General features: G+C 35.3%; 1 protein-coding gene across 9 annotated transcripts in view; it reads right to left on the bottom strand.

Annotated features, from left to right (window-relative positions):
- Positions 1 to 387: 387 nt before the first annotated feature.
- KIF20B (kinesin family member 20B) overlaps positions 388 to 24,264 on the bottom strand; it is an 85,274-nt gene continuing 61,397 nt past the window's right edge. For 6 of the 9 annotated variants that reach the window (XM_049855253.1, XM_049855252.1, XM_049855254.1 and 3 more), the window contains 10 exons: positions 21,162 to 21,287; positions 19,803 to 19,930; positions 18,023 to 18,178; positions 16,564 to 16,740; positions 15,414 to 15,524; positions 12,226 to 12,423; positions 6,085 to 6,186; positions 5,427 to 5,577; positions 1,624 to 1,766; positions 388 to 614 (listed from right to left, as the gene is read on the bottom strand). In XM_049855253.1, coding sequence (XP_049711210.1) covers positions 537 to 614; positions 1,624 to 1,766; positions 5,427 to 5,577; positions 6,085 to 6,186; positions 12,226 to 12,423; positions 15,414 to 15,524; positions 16,564 to 16,740; positions 18,023 to 18,178; positions 19,803 to 19,930; positions 21,162 to 21,287 — 1,370 coding nt within the window. In that variant the 3' untranslated portion in view covers positions 388 to 536. The other 3 variants (XM_049855257.1, XM_049855258.1, XM_049855259.1) reach the window with 3 other exon arrangements.

Raw genomic sequence — 24,264 nt, 5'->3', positions numbered from 1 at the left:
CTGTCATCTTGGAATCTCCTTTTATAATTATCCAGGGATTCCCTTCATATCTGTCCTGTTTTATATTGCACTTCTTCGACCCAATGCTATGATTCTGGTTATAATTCAAACAGATATGTGAAATCAGTTGTATATCCTCATAGAGGAAAAACAATCACTGAACACTGTTAAGCATAAGTAAACCAAACATCTGACCTGTAAAATCATGCACAGAGAAATAAATAACAATAACCGCATCTTTTTTAGGAGCCTCAATGATCCCATGCCTTGGATAACAGGAAAATACACATAATTTGCAAGGAAGTTTCTCTCCAAAGCCTCATAAAAATATACAAGGAAAATGATTACTGACTTACATTCTTTATTCAAGTAAAATTTACACCATGTATAAAACAGCAATCAATATAGACTGATTTAGTAAAAAAAAAAAAAAAAAGTACAGCATAATATATACAATTATATTTTTAAAAAGTCAGGATGTAAGTTACTATGATTACAAAAATAAAATCTGTATTAAAACATTCTCCATAATGGATTTATTTAGCCGTTTTTGTTCGAAGTCGTCGTTTGAGAATCTGGTGATCACTTTCCTTTACTTTCTGGTCCATCACTATCTAAAATTTACAATTGCACAATTATTAGAAAATGTATAAGTGAAAATACAAATGAAGACTTTTTTATAATAAATATGTTCATGTGCTTAATAACTGAAATAATACACTGTAATATTTTTTATCCTCTTAGACTGCAGGTATAAAGTCATCCTTAAAAAGGGTGCCTAGAGAAATAACAAGGAGCCCTGGTGGTGTAGTGGTCAAGTGTTTCCCTGCTAACTGAAAGATGGGCGGCTCGAGCCCACCAGGCTCCGTGTGGGAGAAAGATGTGGCAGTCTGTTCTCAGGAAGATTTACCGCCTTAGAAACCTTATGAGGCAGTTGTACTCTTCCATAAAGGGTCACTATGCTCTGGAATCAATTCAACAGCAATGGGTTTGTTTTTTATAGCCAAAATACTTATTGAAATATTTGAAGACAAGTGCTTCAAATAATTTCTTTTAAATGACCTTTCTTAGCAATGGGTTAATAAACTTAAGAGGTAGAGAGTGCATTACACTGTAATTAAGAAAGGAAGTAATATTCAGCCAAGGGAAGAAACTATGTAGTAATCAGAGAGATGGTAAAAAAATGACCAACTGAACAAGTTATACAAGAACATTTCCTAATTGACCCTAATTCTTTACACCTGCCTTCAAGCGTCTAATAGCTACTACTGTGAAAGGTCTCTCCTGATTTTTCTTGCCACTTCTTGAAGGTTTTTCCTTTCATTATTTTTCTATCTTCACTTTTATACATTAAGCAAACGTAATTCCATTCTATTATGGAATTAAAACTCCTCGGATGAGTTTTCAAATGCAAATGGTCTAATACTTTTATACATTAATGCAGTGTTTCTATTTAATTACTATAAATTTAATACACCTAAGACCAAAAGTATAGCATTTTAAGAAATCTGATCTAAAGAGCAGAGATTCAAACTATTATGAAATTAAAATTATAATAAACACCTCAGAATTCAAAAGAACATGAAGAGTTTTATATTTATCAAAAATGAAACACTAGCTTACCACTTGGCCAGATATATCAATAGGAGATGAAATTTCACTTGTGTATAATTTCCGTTTGGCTCGTTTTGGTTGAAATGCGTTTTCTTTGCTTGTGTCCATGTTTACGGGCTTTGAAGTGCTTATTGTTTCAATTAGCTTCTTTGCTATGAAAAAAGTTTAATTAATTCCTGAAATAAAAAATCATTTCCTAGCTGCAAAGATTTGAAATCCTTAAAAAAAAAGAAAGAACATGTACATAATAAGAAAAACACTGCAATATATAAATGGTCAGAGGACATGCATAGAAAATTCACAAAGAAAAAATAAAGTGCCTAATAAACACATGAAATAATGATCAAGCAAACAAAATCATGTAAATAAAATATCTTTTGATTGATGTTTAACATAGAGAAAAGGATAAGTTTAAGTTATAGGATAAAAAAAAAAATAAAAAATAGGATAGCCAGTAAAATTCAGGAGTTTTAATGACTTGGAAGAGGTTTATGCCATGTTAAACAAAAGGATACATATTAGTAGACTAGGCAGCATTAAAAATAATAAGGTAGTAGATTTAGTTAAGGACTGATATGTAAAGATGTACACAATGAACATTAAGGGAAAGCAGTTTGTATATCGTGAGCCCTTCACTTATATTGGAGCCCTGGTGTCACAGTGTTTAAGCGTTCGGCTGCTAACCAAAAGGTCAGCAGTTTGAATCCATCAGCCGCTCCCTGAAAACCCTGTGGGGCAGTTCTACTCTGTCCTATAGGGTCACTATGCGACGATATCAACTCGACGGCAACAGGCTTTACTTATATTTAACATACACACACATAAAGAAATAGAAACCAAACTGTTAGCAGTTGATTGCTCCTGGGAAGTGGAATAATACAAATTTTTAAATTTCCTACTTTGCACTTTTTTTTTTTTTAATGGACACATATTGCTTTAAATAGAGAACATAGTTCCATTTGGGAAAATTCATGGAGAGAAAAATCTAAATATATATGATATCAACAATATTTTTTAAAAATAGAGAAAGAAAAAATTTAAGGAAATACACTAAATTGATGTGCCAGCCAGGGAGCCCTGGTGGAGCACTGGTTAAGCGCTCAACTGCTAACCGAAAGGTCGGTGGTTGAAACCCTACAGTTGCTCCATGTGAGAAAGATGTGGTAATTTGCTTCTGTAAAGATTTACAGGCCTGGAAACTCTATGGGACAGCTCTCCTCTGTCCCAGAGGGTTGCTGTGAGTCAGAATTGACTTGACGGCAGTGGATTTGTTTGTCTTTTTTTTTTTTTTGGTATGTACCACCAGCCATTATACTAAGCAAACGATGTGAATAAGAGAGACAATTTGCCCTTGCAGAACTTACATTTTAGCGGGAAAGAGAAATAATAAAAAAACAAATAATTACAGTTTGAATGAATGCTAAGAAGAAAAGTATCAGGATGGAATAACAAAGATTAAGTCGGGCTGGAATGAGGGCTAGTGATAGGATGGTGAGGGAAGGCATCTCTGATGAAGTAGAGTCCGCAATGAGAGCTGAAGTGTGACAAGGGAGCAGGCATGTTCAAAGTCAGGGTGTGTTGTAGGTAAAAGAAAGCACAAGTGCAATGATCTCAAAGCAAGAAGGAATTCTTCATATTCTAGGAGCTGTCAAGAATCCAGCAGGATTGAAGCTGGCTAGCTATCAACGATAGAACAACAGGAGATAAGGCTAGAGACCCACTGCAGTATCGAGTGGATTCTGACTCATAGAGACCCTATAGGACAGAGCAGAACTGCCCCATAGCGTTTCCAAGGAGCGCCTGGTGGATTTGTACTGCCAACCTCTTGGTTAGCAGCCGTGGTACTTAACCACTATGCCACCAGGGTTTCCAGTTAGAGAGTCAGAAATCAGGCTATAATTTGATTTGCATTTGAAAATGTCACTCTGGCTGCCATGTACTGAATGGATAGAAGATGGGCAAGAACGGAGAGCTGGGAGACCAGTAACACTGAGTAATGTATTAACAGTGCTTATCAGAGCAGCAGAATTTTAAGAACTAATCTCTATTGTCTTTTTTCCTTACACTTCCAAATGATCTACAACAGACATGTATTGTAGTTATAATCCAAAACTTCTTAAAAAGGGATATCTTATATTCTTAGAAATATGTTTTTAAAAAAATCCATGTCAGTTGTATACACTGGGAAGCTGTTAAGAAACTGAGAGCCAATCAAGTAAGGTAATAATTATCAGTATCACCTTCTCCTTGAAAACATATTTCTTTTTAATGTAACGGTGATAGCCACTATAACTTAAATACGTAAGACTATAAAATAAAAGTCCCTCCTCTTCAAACTTGGACACTTAACAGTAGCTGTTTGCCCTTCCAGGTATTTTCAATGCTTGTATAAACTATATATATATATATATAATATATATATATAAACTATGTATATTTTCTACATACATATACACACACACACAAGATACAGACTATAATATATATAATGTATACTTTATATATGTATATAAAATCAAACCAAACCTGGTGCCGTTGAGTCAATTCCCACTCAGAGCTACCCTACAGGACAGAGGAGAACTGCCTCATAGGGTTTCCAAGGGGCAGCTGGTGGATTCAAACTGCTGACCTTTTCGGATAGCAGCTGAGGTCTTAATCACTACCCTGCTAGGTAGTATGTGTGTGAGTGTATGAAGTATATTTTTAAAGAAATAGACAAATGAGTCTAGAAGGTCTGAAGTTTCCAAACTGCACTGAGGCATGACACAATAAAATCACAGGACTACCTTAGAATTTTTTTAATTTTCAAGGAAAACAATAATACTCAATAGCTCAAGGTAGTTTATAGTTTTAAAATGAAATCATATTACAACTCCTTTTGATGACGAGATTTTTGCAACCTGAGTTTTCATGAATTGAATTTTCAGTGATTATTTGCCCATAAGTACTTAACAGATGGTACCATTTTTTTTTTTTTTTAAATTAGATGTTTGCTTTGGCCCAAGGACACAATGAAAAGGAACGCTGAGACATTAAGGAAACTGTGAACCAAGAAAAGTTCAGGAACCTTCATGGTAAATTTTCACTCAATTCAATTTTCCCCTATTTCTAGTCCCTCTCCCTCCCCATTCTCCTTACCTCTAGTCTCCAATTCAGCCTGCTGCTGCCACTCAAGTAATCTCTACCCCCTAGTATGCATGTACACACACAAGTGTATGTGTATATAAATATTATATACACACACACGTATTAATGTCTACATTGTAAAGTTAAAAAGTACAAAGCACACTATTTCTGCAACTAAATTCAATAGATGTTTATAGAAATACATGTTTTTGACATATTAAAAAACATGAGAAGGATATATATCATCATCCTAACAATGAATACCTCTAGTGGGTATAATTATTTGGGGCAAAACGGTGCCTACGACATCTCTTCTCGTATCTGTTACAATCATGTCATTCCTTCAATGCCCAAGTTAAATCTCACCTCCTCCATAAAATCTTCCCAAAGCCCACTGATTAACATAATAGTTCTTTGCCCTCCACTGCTACCTTAGCACTTTGCTTATACCTCTATTACTACATTAAGCAGCCTTCCCTGGATCAATTATTTAAATATGTCTTTCTACTCCACTACATAGTGAATACCTAGGCATATCATCCTTTCATCTGTTTCTTTCTACAGTATCTAGTATACATAGTATAATACTCATTGTATCAAATCGTTGCTGGGTTTATACACCAATCAAATATTAGAAAACACCCTGCACATAACAAAGAAGGTCATTTAATTAACTCTATGCAAACCTTTTGATTGAAGAATTGCTGGAGATTGTTGTAAGAATTCTCCAAATTTCTGCAATGTTCCTTCTTTTTTCTTAGTGGCCAAGTTTACACTAATTGTGGATGCCTGACTCCGTAAAGAGTAAGTTTTCTTAGATGATGGACGCATAGAAACCTAATAAACACACATTTTTTTTTTTGTCATTATTGATGAGGAAGTGTTAGAAGGAAATAACTATAGCTGTGCTTAGAAAATTTAGCAAAAACAGTCAAAATTTTTAAGTTTCTACATTTTGTCTACGATATTAATGTAATTAAAAAGTAGAATTTAAAAAGCCAGAGTCAGGTAATAAATTCTCAGGGATGGAACTTAAAATTATGTATATGAGGAGAAGGATCAAAGGGCCAGAGAATGGCAGAAATGAGTTTGACAGGTGAGTGTTAAGTCAGAACTTAACACAAGAAAAAGTGCCAGCTACTGGGCAAATGTCGAAAGTTATATTCCAAACTGAATTATATATATATATATATATATATAGGAAATGGATGATAACTGAGTTATAACTGAACAAAATTGGATTTCTGGATAATAGTTAATCAGAATTTGACATCTATGTTTTTATCTTTTACTTTATAAATATATTATGAATACAGTCAATTTGGGACAAAGAAAAAGACAAACCTTTTGTTCATTTTTGGCAGAAGAATTTCCATGTTCTGAAATGGGGAGCTTCGAATTAGTTCTGGGTATAATATTCTTCTTATTTTCATACTTCACCAAGTCCTTAAAAAAATGAATTTCAGCTCTGGTTAATTTCTCAACTATATTTCATTTTTCTAGACATTAAAAAATTCTGTGAAGGCTATATTATTACTGATATGGGATATAAAAATTGAAAGAGGCATCTGACCCGAAGGAAAATGGCTGACCTAATGCTAAGGCTCAGGGTAACCTTTTACCCAAATTCCTGTCAATAAAGAACCGCACCTTTCACTAAGGAAATTTTCTTTGTGGTTAGGCTAAGATTGTAAATCTCTAACCAAACCTTAACAAAACTCTTCATGTTAGATCTCCCCAGGAGATCTTATGCTCTGAGGGAAGTAATGTTTACCAACCTGTTTCCGACAGTATGCGTCCGCCATAGTCATGCCATTATTTTGTGACACTCATGAGAACCCCTCTGCAACCAGATACCTTGCAATTATGTCCTTTAGCCAATCAATGTATTCTAGCTGTATTAATGTAACCAGTAATATTAAAAATCACTCTTTGCTTTGTCTTGCCTTTGAGACCTCAATCAGAATGCTGTTTGTAGGTCCTCCTGTGGCACTATAATTATGTATAATTTGCATCCCCTCCCTGATTTGTGAGCCTCAGACCCTCAGGTTTTCATGTTTCCCCATTTGAATAATCTACTGGCTTCAATAAATCTATTTAATTTTACTTCAACAGAGCTGGAGAGTCTTCTCTTTAACATTTGACAATAGTCAGCAGGATTTGGAATCACCTCTCTCCAGCAGGATGCTGAGGGGTTGAAAAACGCAATCAGGCACTGACAAAGGGTCTCTTTTGCCCTCTCACTTTCTTGGACCCACTGGGAACTGTGAGAAGGTGAGTGCTCCTGAATCGAACCCTGAAGCATTTTGGCTCAGTTCTTTAGGATTTATCGAAGCCTTCTCTACTTTTATTATCTCATTCACAGCTGAGCAAGTTTGTTGGAAGTTTGTGTTTCGTTCCTGGCTGAACAAGTTTGTGGGACATTTATGTTTCCAACTGTGGTTTGAATGTTACAGGTTGCCACCTACTGGCTTTATCCTGCTAAGAGTGTTCATGCTCATCTTTCTTGTTCTGTTTGCCTATTTCTAACTGGTTTCAAAGGCTGTCTACTGAGGTGCCTTCAGGTCTTGTAAGCTGCAAAAACAAAAGGCACAGTTTGCAAACCACATCCCAACCCTGCGGCAAAACCCAATAGATTTTTTTCTCCCCTCTCAGACCCTGAAGTTCTCAGTGAGCTTTTGGTCAGGTCAGAATTTTGTTCCTGTTCGTGGTTTGAACATTTTAAAGAAATTTTGAGCATGACAAGCCTACCATCTAGCAGATAAAAGGTATAACTCCCCATACAAACCTTTCCCTTTCGTTTCTGTTTGTCTCTACAAAGGGTCTTTGTGCCTTCGCCGTCATCTACTGGTTAATAACGCTCAATTCATCTTCTGTTTGCACTCTAGCGAACGCTTTGGTTTCTTTTCCTGTCTGCTATCCTTCAGATGTTTTGGTCTGCGAGATCAGCTTTAAAATTTGTTAACCTAGGTTTCCTGTACGTTAGTGGGGGTTGCTACAAGGAGCCTCAGAGCCTTTTGACTGAGACTCTGAAAAACCAAATGCAACATTTCGCTGTTGCAGTCTTTTTTTGTGCAGTTGAGTGGAATCACCAAATCTTGCAATAAAATAGGTAACGCCAATTTGCAGGGGGCCGTGGCAGCTCCTGACCTGTTTTGTGCTGAAAATTCAAATTCACAAAAAAAGAACAGGCTTGCTGGTCTGAAGAGGCTAGGAGAACCCCCAAGGCTATGGCCCCCCGACACCCTAACTCAGAACTGAAGCCACTTCTGAACCCCTCTTTTCAAAGATCAGATAGGCCTATAAAACAAACAGTAGCACATGTGAGGAACGTGCTTCTTAGTTCAATCAAACATACGAGACCAAAGGGGCAACTCCTCCCCAAAAGCAAGATGAGAGGGCAGACAGTACAGGAAAGCTGGACAAATGGACATGTGGAACCCAGGTGGAAAGGGGGAGAGAGCTGTCACATTGCAGGGATTGCAATTAATTTCACAAAACAATTTGTGTATAAATTGCTCATTGAGAAACTGGAGCTGTAAACTTTCACCAAAAGCACAATAAAAAAAAAAAAAAGGATTATTATATCTAAAGCTCTTTAAAGCCATGGTTAATCACGATGTTTAGAGATATTTTTATCTAAAATTCTTTTGTTTTTGAATTGACTTTATTTGGCTTTACATTACTTTTATAATTAATTCTCATCAAGTCTTTCACTTTCGAAAGACATAAGTTAATCATAACCATTTCAGTTTGTCATCAGCAGACAAGTTTTACTTTGCTTAACTATTTCTAACAAAAATGAACTCTATCAGATTTATGTTATCATTGTTGTTGTTAGGTGTCATCAAGTTGGTTCCAAAATATTTCAAATGTGAGTATCACTGGACTAAATTAAGGTTTCTAGGACTCTAATGCAGAAGCTGATGACGTTTTCAGACTGCTTTTACTGATCCAGAGCTGCATGGAGCCAAAATTAACTACACTGGACTGAGTAAACTAAAAAATTTCTTTAAGATTTATATAAGAATACTGCTAATGTTCAATGTTCTATTGACTAAATATAAGAAACTGTTTTTTTTTTTGTTTTGTTTTTCCTTCTCTTTCCCTTGTTAGTCCAGATCTGTATTTCAATGGTGTAATCATTTAACTTCCATTTTTGTACCTCAAATAGGATTACGGAATGTCATAGCACATGTCAAAATTCTGACAAAACATATTCAGTGTTTTAAATGATTCCATGCATAGACTCCAAGAAATGAATACTGAAATGACTACAGGAAAAGCAGTTCTTCAAAAACGGAAGTCTTCCCTTATGTCACTTATACCAACAATCTTTAATACTCTAAAAGATATTTTTCATAGGTTAAAGAAACCTTTGATAAGTAGAAACTAGAACTCAAGTCTACTTAACATCTCCCCAGAATATATATTAGAAGAGACATCAGTTAGAAGATTCATTGGAACCTCAATCAAAGGAACCCTACTTAATCTTTCTCACTAACCCTTGTACTACTAAATTACAGGGGGTTAAGGCATGGATCCATCTGTCTCAGCTAAAGAAGACTCCATCATCGGAGTGGACTGTTGGACCTGCTGAGGGATTCAAATAAAATTTAAGGGATCCAAGGACAAGAACCAGATGACATCTGAGTCAACGGCTTGCTTTCTCAAGACACCTGGACCAGGCATGTATTTCTCCTCTAAGACCTTAAAGGATTTATGAGTAAAGACAAGATTATTGGCCTTTGTTTGACTGACTTCATCATATTTGCTATTCCCTTTTTCTTACATGTTTTTAAAATTTTAGGTCTCTTAACAGGCCCATGGTAAACATCATTCTATACTTCCTAGAAATTAACTGAATATATATGAGAGTGTTAACCTACTTTGGATGCTTGTAGTATTATTCTTTGACTTCCTCATAACAATGATCTCAATTATAGCTGTTTTGCTTGCAAGAGAACCTGGACCCTTTAGCCACCCATTTTGGCCTATAACTTAGTTCCTCCTCCAACCCTTAATGACAGCCTAACTTTTAAGTGAGCCATACATGTTAAATTATGTCACCCTAAAAAAAAAAAAAAATTTTTTTTTTTCACCTGAATTACCACACCACCCCAGAGTTCCATGTTTTAATAGAACACACTGTTCCTCCTAGATTTTATAATCTCTGGTTAGGCGACTATATGAAGATGGTAAATGGAACCATTTATTTGTGGAATTAATGCCCGCCTACAGAAATACTGGGAACAGAATTAAACAGGTAGATTAACCTTATGTAATAATTTTATTTTTGAAGTTTGATCATCCCATGTGAACCTTACTGTTCCCACACCAAATAATTTGGAACAAGGTATAATTTGTGCACCATATGGATATATTTTCCTTTCTGGAGGCTCCAAACTATAGCTTCATAACAGAGCCTTACCCAGAGGACAGCCCGCAGGCATGGGCTCTTCCCTGTTTAAACGGTTAGTTATGAGGGGCCAGTGCACTTTGGGACCCTTAAGTATTCCTCTAAGCATCCACACCCATGCAGATAGTATTCAGTGGATAAATGATCTTAAAATGCTTTCCATTTCTAGGGGGAATTTGAATTTGAATCCCATAGCTGACCACCCTGGATGGGGATAGTACTTTTTGTACAGCACTATACTATGGTTAGAGACTATACAATTAGAGCAGTCCATTCACAATTTATCAGTCCAAAACCCAAAAAAAACAAATCCACTGCTGTCAAATTGATCCCAACTCACTGCGACCCTACAATAGAGTAGTACTGCCCCATAGGATTTCCAAGGCTGTAGATCTTTATGGAAGCAGAATGCCACATCTTTCTCCCACGGAATGGCTAGTAAGTTTGAACCGCCGACATTTCAAGTTCATGGTTGAGCACTTTAACCACTGCACCACCAGGGCTCCTACTATAGGCAGTAGTCTTCATGAACTAATGAACCCACTAGGGGCAATGGGACTCTGACTTAGATCACTGTGGCTGATTCACAGAAAGGATGCAAAAGCAGCTCATTTGTAAAGTCTCAGTGCTGGGGAGCTGGGTGACAGAGAAAGGCTGCATGGGTAGTCAATGAAGGATAGTCCTTCTAGCTTGTGACCTAGTCCAAAGAGCTAGAGAGACAGAGAAGAGGAACCAGCAGTCTAAATTACAGGAAGTTGTGCAGACTCCTGACACCATGGCTAGTACCCAATAATCTGGCTTTGGGTGGAAGAGGATAAAGTCTGACCTAACCCTGGGTGGTTAGGGGGACAGGATAAGAAGTGGCTGGCAACGAGGAATGGAGATGTGGGAAGGTGAAGCTTACCCATTTCTTCCTTCAGTAGTAGAGTTAGCAACAATGCACCTTCCAATGGAGAGAAAGTGACTAGGATTGAACAAGAATAGTATATTCAAACAGCTCTCTAGTATAATACACCATTATCTGACCTATCACATCATTACTGGAACAAAGGATGAGCTGGATATTTAATATCCATAACCTTTGTGTTTTTTTGTGTTTAAGGACTATTAAACCAGTGATATTCTTTTTTTTTAATTTATTATGTTTTAAGTAAAAGTTTACAATTCAAGTCAGTCTCTCACACAAAAACTTATACACACTTTGCTATGTAAACCTAGCTGCTCTCTCGCTAATGTGACAGCACACTCCTCCTCTCCACCCTGTAGGCCCTATATCCATTCAGCCAGCTTCTGTCCCCCTCTGCTTTCTCATCTCCCCTCCACACAGGACCTGCCCACACAGTCTCATGTGTCTACTTGAGCCAAGAAGTTCGCTCCTCACCAGTATCATTTTATATCTTATAATGCAGTCCAATCCCTGTCTGAAGAGTTGCCTTCAGGAATGGTTCTGATCTTGGGCTAACAGGATCCAGGGGCCATGACCTCTGAGGTCCTTCCAGTCTCAGTCAGACCATTAAGTCTGATCTTTCTATGAGAATTTGAGGTCTGCATCCCACTGTTCTCCTGCTCCATCAGGGATTTTCTGTTGTGTTCCCTGACAGGGCAGTCATTGGAGGTAGCTGGGTACTATCTAGTTCTTCTGGTCACAGGCTGATGGAGTCTCTGGTTTATGTTTTCTGTTTCTTTGGCTCATATTTACCTCGTGTCTTTGGTGTTTTTCATTCTCCTTTGCTCCAGGTGGGCTGAGACCAACTGATGCATCTTAGATGGCCACTTGCTAGTGTTTAAGACCCCAGATGCCACTCAGCAAAGTGGGATTCAGAACATTTTCTTAATACATTTTGTTACGCCAGTTGACCTAGATGTCCCCTGAAACCATGGTCCGCAGACCCCTGTCCCGGCTACTCTGGCCTTCGAAGCATTTGTAAACCAGTGATATTCTTAAAGGGTATAAAATATAACATAAATTGTGATTTTGGTCTCTAATAGCAGTATTTACATACTATGACTCAGATTAATAATAACAAAACTTGCTTGTTATACTTCCTCATCAGTGAAGTATTTACCTCCTCCATGTCATTACTCTTCCTCTTTCTGGGCTTGGAAATCTTAACTGTCACTGGTGAGGTACAACCAGGGTGTTTCACTGCCACTTTGTTTGGCCGCAAAGGTGTAAACTGAATCTCTAACTCAGGTTTTGGAAATCGAGTCATTTGAACATTTTCTGTTGACACTTCACAAGAGTCAAGGACTACAGTTCCATCCTAGAACAGAAAGGGAAAAAGTCTTAACTGTAAAAATATGAATTTATGAATCCCAAAGGATTAACTCCCTTAAATATCTATTGAAGTCCATGAATTGGGAAAGATAAAGTATGAAAGATAAAGGTGCTGGGTCAAATTTGCCACAACAAGAACAAAAGAATGAGATCTTATATACCGTCTCCAGGTTTACACATAATATGTTAATATTGGAAAACTTAGAGGTTAGTATTTCTCAAACTTGAGTAATCATAAGAATTACCTGGAGAAATTTGTTTAAAGGATTCCTGGACTCTATTACAAACATACTAAATCAGAAATCTACATGGGAGAAGTCTAAAATTTTTAGCAAGCACTCCAGTTATGAGAGATCGAGGTTGGATGCAAATGCTTTGCTACTCTTCCCACTAAGGAATGGAATCTAATTCCCCTCTCCCTGAACCTAGGATAGCCTTAATGACTTTCATGACCAACAGGATATGTGGAAGTAACATCATGGTTCTTCTGAGGCTAAATCTTAAGAAGCTTCATAACTCTTAGAAAGCCTCTTCTTGGGACACGACCTCTCAAAATACCCCTTTCTCAAGGTCTAGCCACCATGCTGAGAGAAGTCCAAGCCACAAAGAGTGGCAACATATAGGTCCAGCTGAGCTCCTAAAATCAACTGCCAGGTATATGAATGAATAATTTTGGACTTCCAGCCCAGTTAAGCATATTGACAAGAGAAATACATAAAACAGCATAACAAAACTATTCCCCAAAGCTGTGGTATATACTATAATTGCTGGACTCCTTAACAGGAAACTGGAAACAGGAGGTTTAGGGCAGCACATATAAATTTCTAAAGGAAAGAATATTCCATTATATATGACTGCCTGTGCAACCAAGAATTAAACCTTATTTATGGATCAACTTCAAGCCTTTCCACGCTATTTTATGATCCGTATTAGTATCTATGGTCAGTCCTAATTATGTAAGGATTCATGAAGAACTATCAAAGAAAAGCCAAGAGAAAAGAATTGCTCCTATCATTTCCCTCAATTAAAATGTCCTTTTCTTCCCCTTCTCTATTTGACAAACTTCTATTCAATTCGCCTTCAAGACAGAGCTTGATATTATCTTCTTTAATCCACTTCCACAACCACTCAGGCAAAATTCATTGTATTCACCTCTGTGTTCCTTGTAGCACTCTCTACATACTTCTGCTATTCCATCTAGCCTATGGTTAAGGCTAAACAATAATTCACATTCCCATCTTACTAGGTTCTTTACTTTTCTTTTTATATTTTTTGTTGTTATTGTTGAGAATATACACAGCAAAACATACATTAATTCAACAGTTCCTACATGTACAATTCAGTGGCACTGATTACATTTAAGTTTTGTAACCATTCTCATCCCTCTTTTCAGAGTTGTTCCTTCCCTATTAACATATACTCACTGTCCCCTAAAGTTTCTATTTAATCTTTCAAGTTGCTGTTGTCAATTTGATCCCATATAAATAGTTCTTTAAAAAAGCACGATGCTCAAGGCACACATTCTTTACTAATTAAGCTAACTACTGTGTTGTTGGAAACCCTGGTGGCGTAGTGGTTAAGTGCTAAAGCTGCTAATCAAAGTCTACACAGTTTGAATCCGCCAGGCGCTCCTTGGAAACTCTATGGGGCAGTTCTACTCTGTCCTATAGGGTCGCTATGAGTCGGAATCGACAGCACTGGATTTGGGTTTGGTTACTATGCTGTTTACTGTATTGGTAAAGTGGAGGGTCAGCAAAAAAGAGGAAGACCCTCAATAAGATGGACTGACACAGTGGCTGCAATGATAGGTTCAGGCATAGCAACAGTTGTGAGGATGGCATAGAACTGGGCGGTGCTTTGTTCTGTTGTTTGTCCACAGGGTCGCTATGAGTAGAAACCAACTTGAAGGTACCTAACAACAACAACAACTATATTGTTTGGTTTAAAGAAGTCTTCAGGGGATATTTCTGATTTAAAGATTATCTCAGGGCAACAGTTTCAGGAGTAGATTCCTTACTCTTTGAGGATAGCAATAGTGTATTATTTATGTTTGTATCCTCTGTGCTTGGGACAACATGAATGCTCCCCAAAAAATGTGTTTAAAAATAAATTTTAAAAAGTAATTTCATCTTCAAAAACTCTAAGTGACATAGAATATTCTACTTCATATCCAAACTGAGAATCTCTAATATTATCCAAAGTGATTCACAGCACCCTAAGCCCACTGCAAATTAAGGAGACTCATTTTGAGTTATTGAGGTTTGGTGATAAAGCTACTGAATCGGTACAACTTCAAAGACCCTGTAATTTGCTTCCATAAAGATTACAGGCAAGAAAAATCTATGAGGCCCTTTAAACAATAAACTACACAAGACCAAATGGTCAATATTTATACAAAAGCAAAGATGAGAAGGCATGGAGGGGCAGGGAAACTGGATGGATGGAAACAGGGTAGGCAGGGTAGAAATGGTGAGAGTGCTAACATATTACGGGGAGTGTAACCAATGTTCCAGAACAATCTGTGCATGAACTGTGGAATGGGAACCTAACTTGCTGGGCAAACTTTCGCCTGAAAAACAGTATTTTAAAAAACACGCTATGGGGCAGTTCTACTGTCACATGGGGTCGTTGTCAGAATTGACTTGACAGCGCCCAACAACAATAATAATAATTTCAAAAAACACTATTTAATTGAATGCTTAATAAAGGAACTGCTTGTAAGAGCAAATAACCACTCCTATTTTATCTTTTGTGAGACTTCCTATTTCTCACCATCAAGTTTGTTGACATTAACAGATCTGCTGTATTTGAGAAGATTAACAATCTTTTGCAGACTAATCTCCCAAAAGAATGTTCTTCTCCTCAAAAGCCTCTAATTTTCCTTCACACAGTCAAAAGCACATTTAGCTAATTGTGCAGCAAGATGCCTACAAAAACTGATTACCACCAAAGTGGAATGTGTTACCAAATACCCACCTCAACTTCACTTGTGGAAATTTCAAAACTTGTTGGTTGAGTGTCAGTTTCAACTCCACCAGGATCCATCAAGCTAGTATGTCTGGGCATGATATCCACACTTGATTTTTCCTAACATACAGAAATATTAAAGCAGCAGTCCACTGTAACTTGAAAATATATCAAAATACTTTATACAGAGACTATAAAAATCAAGATTTCATGGACTAAACAGCAAAAATAAAGACCTCTTTAATGACCACCTAATTTTCCTCCTTCTCTCTTTCATCTTTAGAGACTCAGACAAATTCCTAAGCAGGAATGTGAAAGGTTACTCTCAATTTCCAGTGTTTTATATGCATTCTTCCATTTTACTTTTATTGCAACTTTCAAGGTTAGTATTATCAAAAGTCATTCATTATTCCTGCTTCCCAGATAAGGGAATACATACCTAAAAAAACACATACCTAGAGAAGTTAAATGACAGGGCCAACATCTGTGCTGAGATGGAATTTAAAGACCAACAATTGCTTCTGATAAAACAATTTTGGAAAACCAGAGGTTTCTTGGGAATGCAATTATACCATTAGAGTAGAAAGGCCATATAGGTCACAGAAACCTTTTCTTGCCACCTACTCTTTCCTTCATCCCACTTTCTCAGTAATAGGGCGTGTTCTATTCCTACACCCTATATCTAAGTATTTTTTAAAGAAATTTCAGATTATAGGTTTAAACCTGAAAAATTCCAAGGCATCAAAATCCAAAGTCAACTACACTTCTTATGTCACCTAACCAGTGTTGCCAAATATTCATGCTGAATCACATTTCTACTTTTTAAAGGTACATAAGAAAACTAAATCATAAATTATTAATTATCTAATTACCTTACCTGGAAGAAATGAACAAAATAGTGGAGAAAATACTATTTCTCAGTTTGTTATTCACAACTTAATCATAATGATTAGCTGTAAAAACTCGTAATAATTCACAGCAAATATTCAAATAATTTTTAAAACTGATTGATCTCTGGTCTATTAAAAACTTTTTTTTTAATCCTTCGAGAGTTAATCATTTAGATAATCTTGAAAAATTTCTAGTTAATCATTTAGATAATCTTGAAAAATTTCTATGTCCAATAAAAAAAGCATAGAAAGAACAAGATCCTACTGACCATTTTAGAAGCCTCTGATGTGATCTTTTTTAATTGTTCAATTTCATTATCTTTCTGTACATTACTAGAGATCAGTGCTCTCAGCTGTATTTCTAAAGCTGCAACCAGTTGATCTCGTTCTTCTCGCCACTTTTGAAGGTCATTATCTTTCTTTGCCAGCTGTTCTGTAAGTTTTTCCTAAACAGGAAATAGAGAGAGAATATTAAAGTAAACCTTGAAACATTATGAATCTAAGAATGTTTGGATAGTTTTATTATAAATAATACCATGAATACAATTGCAAACAAGGCATATAACAAACTGCACAGTCAAGTCTGCAGAAAACATTTACTTATAAAACAAAATACACAATATATTTCTATACATTAAATGACCACATTCTATATTTATTGCTTTTTCACTCCATTCCAAAACCAACTTATTGGTCACTACTTTCAATAAACATAGTTTAGCTATTTCTACCAATACAGTCTTCTGGAAACTATTTAGCTGACTTTAAAAAAAAAAAAAAAAACACTACAAATCTGCTTATGAGATAAAATATACACATCATGTCAGACTAATTCAAAATGCAGAAAGTTTTAAAACGTAGTAGGGAAAACCTTGTAGCAGACAAAGGAAAAGATTTACAAGGTCTGTATCCAGATATTCAAAAGCAATTAAGCATTTTCCGCACTTGCTAAATGGTCTTTAAAAAGTTAAAGAACATAAGTAAACTTCAAGATAAGCTAGGATTCAATTCTAGTTATATACCCAAAAGAACTGAAAGCAAGAACAAAAACAGAAACTCATACACCAATGTTCGGTGCGGCACTATTCACCATAGCCAAAACGTAGCAACAAACGTCCACCAACAGACGAGTGGATAAATAAAATGTGGCCTATATACACAATGGAATATTATTCAGCCATAAGAAGAAATGAAGTCCTAATACATGCTACAACATGAACGAATCTTGAAAACATTATGCTGAGTAAAATATGTCAGTCACAAAAGGACAAATATTCTTTGATTCTACTTATATGAAACAGGCAAATGTACAGAGGACAAAGCTTCATGGTGGTTACCAGGTGTAGGTGAAAAGGAGAAAAAAGGAGTCATTTCTTAGGGGGCGCTGAGTTTCTGTGTAATAACTTGGAAAAGGATAATGATAAGAATGGTGGCACAACATGATGAACGTAATCAATGTCACTAGATTGTATACGTCAAAACTGTTGCTCTGGCAAATGTTTCGTTACATATATTTTTACTACAATTAAAAAAAAACTGGATTGGAATTAGGAAAAAAAAAGATAAACTGGGACAGAAAAATCATCTTACAAACAGACAACTTGCCTTAAAAAACAAATATAAAACCACAGGCAACCACGTAGAGTAGTTAACAATCCCAGAGAAAAACTTAACAAACCAACAAAAGCAGGTGAAATACGTTAAAAATACAGTATAACTGTTACCAACCACTACATTCTGTTGCTTTAAACAGCGTTCTCTCTCTTCAGCGTATTTTTTCATCACTTTGTTTCGAAGGTTTTCAGCTTCTTTTGCATGAGTGATAAGCACCATTTTTTCTTCTAACCATTTTTTTCTATCAGCTTTATATTTCTGTTCAGATTCCTATACAAATAAATGGAGCAAGTTACTACCACATGTCTAAAACAAATCTATTTTTCCAACATTTTCATATAAGCCTTTACATTTCACCTTTTTTAAAACTTAAAAGTTAGGTTTTTTTCTTTAAATAATGATCAGAATTTATTTCTGTTTACAAAAAAGAAACATCAGATGGTTTGTTCTCCTAAACAGTATCTTCTTTATAGACTTAATCTGGCTGAAGTCCAGTTAAGAACTTTCCTTCATTGGTGAGCTTAAAAAATAAACTCTTTAAATTTCTGAAAGAGTTACAGTGACCACATTTTCTATATGTCAGCGGAAAAAAGACTTGCTTTGTGACGGTCATTTCTAATGGCACAGTTCCAAAAATAAAATATTTCTGGGTATACATGTTGCCAAATAAGAAATAATTTGTTCAATAGGACATTTACTCATTTAAGAAATATAGCATTGGAAACAGCTGGAGCAAGAATATAGTTGATCATGATTTTCAGACTAGGTTCCACTGAGCATTCAGGTTCAGAGGCATCTAATTTATATATTAAATATCCAAGTAAAACTTTATCTGGAAAAAAAATACTTTAAAAATATGTATCCCATGTGTCCCATAAAAATTTACATTTTGATAATATAATTTTATAATATAAACATTATATAAACACTTTTAAAACCACTGCACTAGATGAACTATGGCAGTTCATTCTAGGATTACACAGCTTATGATTATAATCAAAGATGTGTGATTACATTATCTTAGAATAACAGCAAAGAGAACACCAATATTTCTTCATATGAACATTCTCAATAAATTTTTTTTTTCCATAATTAATGGAGCATTTACTTTCTTCTAGCCCCTTCTGGATTTTCACAATGGAAAGGGTAAATTCTACAATATATAATGAACAGTTACAAAGGAAAGTAATAAATTTTTTTTTTGTTATTTGTTTTCAGTACCTGTTTATATACAATCCGAATTTAAGAAAACACTTTAGACGCAGCCAAATTTTCAAAACCATTATTTTGATGTTTTCTTTGATCCCAAAACTACAGTTATGTATGTAACCTTTAACAAAATGTATATAATTTTAAATAGTATTGAAGGAATCCCATGAAAAATTATTTCCCCATGCATTGCATTCTATACATAGTGCGTTGGAGGTGAACACTGGAAAAAATATAAACACAAAATATCTTTTCTACAGTAGGGCTTCATATGCATTTCAGCATTCAGATCTACAGCTCCATTATTTTCCAATTTAATAATTTAACTTCAATAAGATTTTTTATGCTAATCAAAATAATTCTCCCGATAGTCTATCTTCTCAATAGCTGTATGTGACGAGTAAGAATTTTAAGATAGGAGAACAGGTACAAAGACATAAGAAATGGTGATTTTAGAATTGAATATATAAAATCGAGGACCCATCTGCTGTATCTTCTTCAGCACACAGTAGTTTGTATAAAGAATTTCTTTCCCTGTGTCATTTCAATTTGTGCTGAAAAATTGTATCTGTATTTTAACATTTAACATTTCCCAGGTATTACTTTACCCACTTCTAATTAATTATAAAACACTTACGGAATTCTCCTCTTACTATAAATATGATGAACAGCTATATAATCATACCTGTAACTCATCTTGAAGCTTACTGAGCTTTTTACTAAGTGCATTTGTGTTATCCTCAAATTCTTTATTTGAACTTTGATTAGTTTTGGTCTCCAGGTCTTTGAATTTTTCCTTCCATTTTTCCAATTCTGATTAGAAAACATAAAATTATTTTTAAAAGCTTATACAAAAGCCAGATCATGTAAAAATATATGTGACATGGCCTACTAACAAGAGTCAGCAGAGCCTGGGAAAAGAGGGACATAAACCAAGACGAATCAGACTATTCCAAAAGCTACCCCTGTAAAAGTTCTTACCAAATTCTTAGTGACGAAGAACTGTAAGAACCTCTCAGGACTCTGCTGAATAATGTTCAGAGTACGCAGTATAAATTCAAGTCGACATTAATTACATAAGAAAATTTACGTAGTTCTCAAAAAAAAAAAAACATATATCGTATCCACAAAAGTGGCCAGAAAAGTAAGAGGTAGCGTGTACTTAGCATCATTATCATTTTATCCACAAAATATTGAGTTAGGGTTTGCAAAGTGCTCTTAAATTTATCATCTCAAGTGACCTTCAGAACAATAATGTGCAGGAGTCATATGATTTTTTTCATCATCGACCACATTTTATAGATCAGGAAAATTAAGCTGAGACAGCACAAGTGTCCTTCAAAAGCCACATATTAAATGGCAAAAGGCAATAACCTAATTTTAAATTTCTTGCCCTTTCTACAAAAATCACACATAGCTTTATCATTAGTAAAACAAACAAACAAACAAAAACCCCAAACCCATTGCCGTCAAGTCAATTCCGATTCCTAGCGACTCTGTAGGACAGAGTAGAACTGCCCCATAGAGTTTCCAAGGAACACCTGGTGGATCTGAACCACGGACTTTTGGGTTAGCAGCTGTACTGCTTGACCACTAAGCCACCAGGGTTTCCTGTTATTAGTTAAGTAGGTGTTAAATCTTGCCACATCCTCTAGAATGCTATCTAGAATGCTATCTCTAGCATCCTCTGATGCTATTCTGAAGGCAACGGATGTGTACTGAGGTACACATCTAGGATGATGCTAAGAACTGGACAGAAATGAAACTCAGCTGCAACTTTACTCCTGGGCAACGCTGCAAATTTTTATCCAGTTATTATTAAAGGTATCCTGAATCCTTCTTTACTACATACTTCACTTACATAAAACAATTTTCATCACAGTGGAAAATGACAAGTGAAGGAGGATTCCAAAAACATACCAAATATTTTTTCATTATGAATTATTATGAATACTATATTCCTTTTAAAAAAAGAAAAAAAAAACTAGGAAAAATAAAAGAAAGAAACAGTATGTTTTGAGATATTTAAGCACTCTTGTTTTACCTGTAGCCAACCTTTCAGTTTCCTCTAATTTAGCCTCAAGTACTTGATCCTGTTCTACCTGGGTTTGTTCTTGCTCTTCCAGTGTCATTAGCATATCTTCGATTATTTTCTCTTTAACATTCAGATCTAAAAATTTGGGGAGAACATTTTGGAAATTAATAGCATGATATCTAATTTTTCTTGATTTCTTCTGAAATTAAAATATATTTTTGTTAACTACAATAGAATGAGTTTCACATAGATAGAACTTTGTCTTGTTCACTGCTGTATCCTCAATGCCTAGAAGAGTACTGGCATATATGAAGCATTAAACAAACTTCTGACGTACAGGTGGATGTTTGGATGACTACAAGGGACAGGTGGATGGATGAAGGGAGGAAGAAGAGGAGATGGGGGAGAAATAATTTTTCATATAGATTTTTAAATTTTCAAAAATAACTAAAATGTTAATACAAATAAATAAAAATGTTGGGACTTAGAAAAATGTTATTTGGCAAAATGTCTACAATATTTGATTCAGTAACATTTTTCAACTATTCTAATAAACACTTATTTTTAGTATTAATATTCTTAAAGCAAAACCAAAACTACCTCTTAAAAAAAAAAAAGGTCAATCCCAATCTGATTTATTATTTTTTTTAATCTGAAGTAATTAATTTTTCTAGAAAATTTCTCAAAGCAAGTATTTTATTTCTAGTGTTTTCAAAACCAGCTCCTTAGGAATGACAGTGTTACTAGCCTTATCAAAATTGTTTCTGGCCTTTAAAAAAGTAATGACTTGCAAGCAAGTCTATTTTAACCCTGTGTACAAGGAACAGATGAGAAGAAATACTACTTGGATGCCTCCAGTGATGCCGTATAGTAAGCAGTAGGGCTCATTTCAGACACCTCTTATCAAAACTATACTGGTGTCACAGGTAATGAACCTATAAATGCAAATCTCAATCTCAGGCCATTTTTAATAACAAAAATCCCAAAAGATGGCTTCCCCAAAATACACATAAAGCAAGGTCAAAACAAACAAAATAAGAAAAAATTATGAGTAATTTTCAGAATTTCTGTCCACTGCAGCAAAAGACAGAATTTCTCCTAAAATAAAACAACATAAAGAGTTCTACATATGATCTATCACAGCACAATAAACAACTGTCACGTGAAAAGCATTCATGTGCTTAACACTCAGGTGAGAGGACCACTGAGAGTTCCAATGGCTTTGGAAAGCTTCAAGAAGCAAAGGTTTAAGCATGACATTTGAAAACAGGAAGGAAGTGGAAAGAAAGGATATCACACAAGCTGGAGACAAAAATGAAATATAAAAGTCACGAAACACTTGATTAGAAATACTTGCTTAGTGATGGTTCCAACGTATTTCAGAATACCACTGTTACGTATAAAACTAGTACAAAGGCTTGAAATCATGCTTCACTTATCATATTAACAATGTTTAAAGTCTGATAACACCTGCTGTTGGCAAGATGGGGGAAAAGAGGCGCTCTATACTTTTTTTTTTTTATACTCTACTGCTGGAAATATAAACTGATATCACTACTTTAGGAAGTAATTTAGCAATATCTAGGAACTTCCTCTACAAATATATTTGCATGTGTGCATAAAGTTTCTGTACAAAAATATTCATGGCAGTGTCTGTAGCAACAAATATCTGAAATAAAGAAAAAAAAATTCATGAAATACTATGCAGTCTTTACCAAAAAAAAAGAATCAATTAGATCGGTACATGATTATATGAAAAATTTTTCTAAATTTTCGAACTATATAAAAACTCAAAACAGATGGGGGAAAAAAAATAACAATACACCTACACAATGATTTGATCTGTTTCAAAAAGACATACATGCTATATGTATTCTGGTCAGGCATGAACATTTTCTGAAATGTTACTTAACAGTGGATTATTTCTAGAAATAAAAAGTAAGGTGATCACAGCGATAGGAGAATGAAACATCATTTCATGCTTTCTATACTATTTAAAATTAGCATGTGTATATACTTTTTAAAAATAAATTTAAATAAAAGAACTAATAAGATGATCTAAGAGAGATTTTATTGCTATGCTTATGATTAACGTTAATAATTCTTCAAATGGGTAAACAGGCAGTTCCCAGATTACAAATGAGCTCCATTCCTAAGACTGTCTTTAAGTTGAATTTGTATGTAACTCATAACTCGGAGCAGTTAGGTACGGTTCTTATCTAACATCAGTTAGTCAAATGTTTGTCTTAGTATACAGTATACAGTGTACCTTTCCATGCATAAAACACATTAAAGAAACACTTCCAAATGCACTAAGACAGCTTTAACATAGTAATACAGTAATAACAATGTTTGATGCAGGTCACAAAGTAGCATTGTTATTACAAAACTGTTGTATATACCCCAAAAATGTTTATGTCTGAACCAGAATATATATAGCACGTACATCTTTTGTTCTTAGCTACGGGTAGTACGTAAGTCAGATGTTCATAACCCAGGCTGCCTATACCGTTTTAGTTACTGATTTCTCCTGGGGTCTTTTTCTTGAGAACAAACATTTCAAAGGCAATATGGTCTTTTATTTGCCTTTTTTAATGACAGGAACAGAGACAATATGCAGGGAAGGATTAGGGGTTAGGAAACAAATTAGTTGGATAAAACAGAAAAATTGTACAAACTTAGACTAGAAAAAGGCAGGCTGGAATGCCACACTGGAGGGTAAAATTTATTATGTGGGCAAGGTGAAGTGACTGAAAACATTTAATACAAAAATGACCCAATGAAATGAGAAAAATTTAATCTAGTTGTGTGACTATATGCCAGAGTGAGTCTAGAAATCAGTCAAGGAGCAGTATTCCAGGTTTGACATAAGAACTGTAATGGAACAAAACAAATATGAGGAGCCCTGGGAGAAGAAAGTAACAGAATTTAAGTACCGGATCTAAGGGTGAGAATAAAAGATGAAAGATTATATGAAGTCTAAACCAGGGGTGGGCAAATGTTTTCTGTAAAGGGCTAACACCAAACATTTTAAGGTCTGCCGAAACCATTCAACTCTGCTATTGCAGCACGAAAGCAGCCACAGACAATACAAAAAAAAAAAAAAAAATCA

The sequence above is a fragment of the Elephas maximus genome, chromosome 16 (genome assembly GCF_024166365.1).
Source record: "Elephas maximus indicus isolate mEleMax1 chromosome 16, mEleMax1 primary haplotype, whole genome shotgun sequence".
Lineage (NCBI taxonomy): Eukaryota > Metazoa > Chordata > Mammalia > Proboscidea > Elephantidae > Elephas > Elephas maximus.
Note: the sequence above shows the minus strand (reverse complement) of the source record. Positions and strands in the feature narration are given on the sequence as shown.